Source organism: Bison bison, unplaced genomic scaffold, assembly GCF_000754665.1.
Source record: "Bison bison bison isolate TAMUID 2011002044 unplaced genomic scaffold, Bison_UMD1.0 scf7180017846416, whole genome shotgun sequence".
NCBI classification, from domain to species: domain Eukaryota; kingdom Metazoa; phylum Chordata; class Mammalia; order Artiodactyla; family Bovidae; genus Bison; species Bison bison.
The window spans coordinates 2622-8640 of NW_011476989.1; the positions used below are offsets into that span (position 1 = coordinate 2622).

The following is a 6019-nucleotide window of genomic DNA, read 5'->3' on the forward strand; positions in this document are numbered from 1 at the left end:
CCAGGGGGATATGGACATGCAGCAGAGATACAAAGAGCAGGAATGGACCCTGCTTATTTCTGAAAGAAGAAAAAACATCCTTTGGCTACAAGAGCATCTCTATGATCCAGGACTTCAAAGTAGAGACTGAAGGCTCGTGGGCATCAAGTAGTTAACATCTTCTGTTTGCTGGGGGTTTTAGCATCTGTAAAACAATTGAAGAAGTCTGCATCAGATACTATGCTCTACATACTTCAGACAGGAGCTGGAGCAGAGGACAGGGGTAGGAGTCTGTCCCAGGAACGCCCCGTAGGGTCGTGTCAGCTGCATTTCTGGATCAGCACACACAGCCCCCTTACTCTTTTAAGTTGCTGTGCAGTATTCTAGACACCCCAAGTGGCTGAGTGGTAAAGAATCCAGCTGCCAGTGCAAGAGACCCGGGTTCATATCCCTGGATTGGGAAGATCCCCTGGAGGAGGGCATGGCAACCCACTCCAGTATGCCTGCCTGGAGAATCCCCATGGACGGAGGAGCCTGGCGGGCTGCAGTCCATGGGGGTCGCCAAGAGTTGGACTCAACTGAGCAACTGAGCATGCACACAGAGAACATTTATATTAACAAAAACAAAACAGAGCCCAAAACAAGAAAGAAGAGACTGGAGTTTTGGAAACCAATCCATGTGTAACTGTTGAAGTCTTCAAACCCACCTGCTCATTTCAACCCACTCCAGTCTTCTTGCCTGGAGAATCCCATGGACAGAGGAGCCTGGTGGGCTACCGTCCACGGGGTCACAAAGAGTCGGACACGACTGAGCGACTAAGACACACACACACGTCTGCTCGTAGAGCTGGCAGATTCCCACCGGTGGTAAACAGACTCAGATGCACCCAGAACTCACCTCCGATTTCCAAGGGGACGGCGACATTACCTTGCAATAAAGGAAACAGCTTCCTTGAGCACGAGGCTCGCAGCTCTTTCCAAAACCATGGGCTGCTCAGTGACTTCGTGGTTTCTCATCAGGATGCAGTTCCAGCGGCGGACAAAGCCAAAGCTGGCGTACCAGGACGTGAAAAACAGCAGGACCAGGGTGGCCACACTCAAGACCAGTTTCCAGGAAATGGAGATCAGCCTGCAGGCTTTGCCGGCCACGATGGTCAACACGCCCAGGGCCATGATCTGGGTGTAAAGCCACAGCCTGGCCCTCAAGCCCGCGTCCAGTGAAGGGGGCCTGTCTGGGTGGCAGTCATTGACCAGCGTGAAGGGCATGCCGTAGAAATAGTCAAAGCCGTGGTGCAGAGGGTGATGGCAGTGGTCATTGCGTGAGGCACAGTTTACACCTTGATGCCATTTTCCTGAAGATAGAAGCAAGAACTTTAAAAAAAAAAAAGAAAGAAACATAAAAAACAGCATAGGTCTAAGGGATTCTGGCTGAAATTACTTTCTGAGGGTAATTTGGAGGTTCATCACGACTCAGTGGTCGTGACTTTGAGCAAACTCCCGGAGACGGTGAAGGACAGGGAAGCCTGGCGTGCTGCAGTCCATGGGGTCGCAGAGAGTCAGACACGACTGAGCGACTGAACACCACCACCCAAAAAGCAGTAGGGGCTTCCGAGGTGTCTCAGTGGTAAAGAATCTGCCTGCCACTGCAGGAGAGACAAGAGATGAGGGTTTAAACCTTGGGTTTGGGAAATCTCCTGAAATAGGAAAAGGCAACTCACTCCAGTATTCTTTCCTGGAGAATCCCATGGATAGAGGAGCCTGGCAGTTGCCCAAAATTCCATGTGGAGAAGTGACACTTATTCCCTTGTTCCCTTGGTCTCCCCACGACTCACAGGCTATCTTCAGAACCTGTAAGACTCTGTACTGTTTCCCAACCCAGGAATCTGCCCTTTTATATTTAAGGAAACAAAAACAGCGGGCTGCAGTGAGGATGGTGGAGAATGAAACCATACAGAAGGATCCAGCCTCCAAAGCTTCCCACCATCTCATGTGTTAACACTGAGTTTTGAGATGAGGTGTGGCCATTTAAACCAATATAATGTCTAGAAGATTCTGACCAGTGCCGTGAGGAAAAGATGGATTCGTCCAGCAAAGAGGCTAATGGAGAAAGATTGTAAAGTTACCAGGACTCCCTGAGAAAACCATAATTGTAAAAGGCTCATGTACTCCAATGTTCACTGCAGCACGATTTACAAGAGCCAAGACATAGAAACAACCTAACTGTCCACTGACAGATGAATGGACACAGATGTGGTACATATATACAACAGAATATTACTCAGCCATAAAGAAAAGAACGAATTTGAGTGACTGGTAGTGAGGGTGGATTAACCTAGAACCTGCTGTACAGAGTGGAGTAAGTCAGAAAGAGAAAAACAAGTATCCTATGTTAACGCGTATGTATGGAATTTAGAAAGACGGAACAGATGATATTCGCTGGGTAGGAATAAAGAGGACGTGGAGAAAGGACTTGTGGACACAGCAGGGTAAGGAGATGGAGGGATGAACTGAGAGAGCAGCACGGACATCTATACTCGACCATGTGTAAACAGACGGCTCGTGGGAAGCTGCTGCAGAGCACAGGGGGCTCAGCTCCGGCTCTGTGGATGACCTGAGGGTGGGGTGAGGGGGTGAGGTGAGCAAGAGGCCCAAGAGGGAGCATTCTTCATGGCTGACTGACTTCACTGTAAAGCAGAGACCAAGACAACATTGTAAAACAACTAACCTCCAAAAAAAAAAAAAAAAGAAGTCTAGAAAAAAAAGAAAATAAGGATGAATATTATTAAAAGAAAATTACTGGGTTAAAAAAAAAAAGACTCTTCAATTCCAACATGGTGAACCATTCAAGAGACATGTGAGCAAGCAGGAACTAAATCTGGGTTCTGATATTTCAACATTTTCTAGGAACATGCTGCTGCTAAGTCGCTTCAGTCGTGTCCCACTCTGTGCGACCCCATAGACGGCAGCCCACCAGGCTCCCCCGTCCCTGGGATGCTCCAGGCAAGAACACGGGAGTGGGTTGCCCTTTCCTTCTCCAATGCATGAAAGTGAAAAGTGGAAGTGAAGCCGCTCAGTCGTGCCTGACCCTCAGCGACCCCATGGACGGCAGCCTTCCAGGCTCCTCCGTCCATGGGATTCTCCAGGCAAGAGTACTGGAGCGGGGTGCCATTGCCTTCTAGGAACATAGGGTCTTGCAATCCCTGACCTTCACCGTCACGGAAAAAAAGCAGAAAAATAACACGCGTCAGCACATACCGATGAGGCCCGTGGTGTACCCTTGCCCCTGAAGGATCCTCGCAAATGTGGTTTCATTCTGTGGGAGTCCCCCCGAACCCGCGTTCCACTGCAGGGCCCGGTAGCGATCCGTGGCGTCCATGCCTGCGGAGTGGAGCAGAGCCGAGAGGAAATGTTGGTTTCCGGTAAACAGCCGGAAGTACCGTACTTCCGTTAACTACCGTACTTCCGGGAAGGACCCTACTTCCGTTAACTACCGTACTTCCGGGAAGGACCCTACTTCCGTTAACTACCGTACTTCCGGGAAGGACCCTACTTCCGTTAACTACCGTACTTCCGGGAAGGACCCTACTTCCGTTAACTACCGTACTTCCGGGAAGGACCCTACTTCCGTTAACTACCGTACTTCCGGGAAGGACCCTACTTCCGTTAACTACCGTACTTCCGGGAAGGACCCTACTTCCGTTAACTACCGTACTTCCGGGAAGGACCCTACTTCCGTTAACTACCGTACTTCCGGGAAGGACCCTACTTCCGTTAACTACCGTACTTCCGGGAAGGACCCTACTTCCGTTAACTACCGTACTTCTGGTAAGTACGCCGAGGGTCTCCGCTGGGGACTGAGGTTCTCCACCACGGATGACCCTGTGAGGAACCATCTGAAACTGCAACGTGACCTCGAGACTGACTCAAAGATTCTGGACAAAGAACATGGAATACAGTCAGTTACCTTGAAGACTTTGAGCTTTCTGAGTTCTCAGTAATTACAGAGCTTTCTTGGTGGCTCAGATGGTAAAGAAACTGCCTGCAATGGAGGAGACGAGGGTTCGATCCCTGGGTTGGGAAGATCCCCTGGAGAAGGAAATGGCAACCAACTCCAGTATTCATGGCTGGAGAATCCCATGGACAGAGGAGCCTGGCGGGCCACAGCCCATGGGGTCGCAAAGACTCTGGAGACGACTGAGCAACTTGGCAGCAACAAAGCACAATATTTACATAACTCCAGGAAAATGAATTTGCAGATTGTATTTTAACCATCTATCAACCATTGACACCTGATTTCTTTTTCTTTTTTGTTTTTTGGCTATTTTCAGGATCTTAGTTCCCAAACCAGGGATCGAACCCATGCCCCCTGCACTGGAAGCTCAGAGTCTCAATCACGGGACCACCAGGGAAGTCCCACTACCTAATTCTTTTTGTTTGTATTTTGTGTTAGCCTTTTTTTTAATTTGTATCAAAGTCCCCTTGTCTTTTTATACAGCAGTTCATGGGGTTCTCACTGGGAAATATACTGAAGTGGTTTGCCTCCTCACCGATGCAATGGACATGAACTTGGGCTAACTCCGGGAGATGACCACCACCCCATTTTTTAGGACAGTCAATGGGCGGACGAGGCCAGCCGTTTCCCCAGCCGCCCCGAAAACACCCACCTGATCTGAAGGCATGTCTCCCCGTGAGGAAGGCGGCCCTGCTCGGGGTGCACAGAGGGGCGGCCGCCAGGTGCTGGGTGAGCCTCACGCCTTCCTCCGCAAGTCGGTCGATGTTCGGCGTCCTGGGCAAAGCACACAAAGGTCACCGTTAGGATGGGTCGAGCGAGCTGAGTCAGGTCCCCATGCTGAAAGGTATATGGATGAGTTCTCTATTTGAGGAATTTCCTTTGCTTTACATGTGATTGCATTTTGCCCCCTGCAAGACCTCCCTCGTGGCTCGGATGGTAAAGCAACCTGCCTGCAGTTTGGTATAACCGGGTTCAATCCCTGCATAGGGAAGATCCCCTGGGGGAGGAAATGGCAACCCACTCCAGTATTCTTGCCTGGGAAATCCCATGGACAGAGGAGCCTGGAGGGCTACAGTCCATGAGGTCACAGTCGGACACAACTGAACGACTAACACACACAGACATCTGCAGAGGCAGTTCCTACACCTTCTGTTCAGAGGTGGCGGCTGATGGTATCATTCACACACACTCCAAAAAAGGTTTCCGTGCATACTCAGTTGTGTCTGACGCTTGGAGACCCCATGGACTGCAGCAGCATCTCCTGGAGCTTGTTCAAAGTCATGTCCATCGAGTCAGTGATGCCATCCAACCATCTCATCCTCTGTCACCCCCTTCTCCTCCTGCCCATAGTCTTTCTCAGCATCAGGGTCTCTTCCAGTGAGTTGGCAGTTTGCATCAGGTGGCCAAAGTACTGGAGCTTCCGAATCACTTGCCTGATCTTAGGAATTCTTCTCACCTTACTAGTCTCCGATTTCCCTCTAACTCTCCTTCTTTCCCTCCAAAGTCCCTTGTGCTCTCTTCTTCCCGTCAGAAAGGTTGATAACTCACTTTTGCTCCAAAAATAACTTTCGCTGTGGAAATTTGATGCCTTAAGGAATTTCCTAATTTCTGCGGGCAGATTTGAAGTGTGCTTCATTCATCCAAACACGCACACATGCCCGGAGAACTGCCTCCCCGCTCCCCCTATCCCCAGCTGGTACCTTAGTGTGTCGTTTCCATAGCAACCGAGATCCCCAATGCCCAGATCGTCCGCCATTATCAGCAGAATATTTGGTTTAGACGTATTTGCTGATTTTAATTCGCAGGTCTTCAGAAGCAAACACATGATGAGCAACAGATTTAAAGAGTCCCTAAAGAGAAGAAAGAAAAAAGCCAAAAACGAAATAAACGTCTCCTTTGGAATGAAAAAGTCAGCATTTCAAACCAGGTTGTGGAGAAGGTGCGGGCATTTCCATTCCACTGCACGTGTGCTCCATCCATAGGTCCAGTCCGCCTCTCGGCAACCCCACTGACAGGAGCCCACCAGGC

General features: G+C 49.9%; 1 protein-coding gene across 1 annotated transcript in view; it reads right to left on the reverse strand.

Moving 5' to 3' along the window:
- Positions 1 to 6019, reverse strand: part of LOC104988301 (arylsulfatase D-like) — a 10498-nt gene that overhangs the window by 1911 nt on the left and 2568 nt on the right. The window contains exons 2-6 of the mRNA XM_010839588.1: positions 5692 to 5841; positions 4644 to 4765; positions 3235 to 3357; positions 908 to 1331; positions 2 to 59 (exon numbers count right to left, since the gene is read on the reverse strand). Coding sequence (XP_010837890.1) covers positions 2 to 59; positions 908 to 1331; positions 3235 to 3357; positions 4644 to 4765; positions 5692 to 5841 — 877 coding nt within the window. The remainder of the gene's footprint in view (position 1; positions 60 to 907; positions 1332 to 3234; positions 3358 to 4643; positions 4766 to 5691; positions 5842 to 6019) is intronic.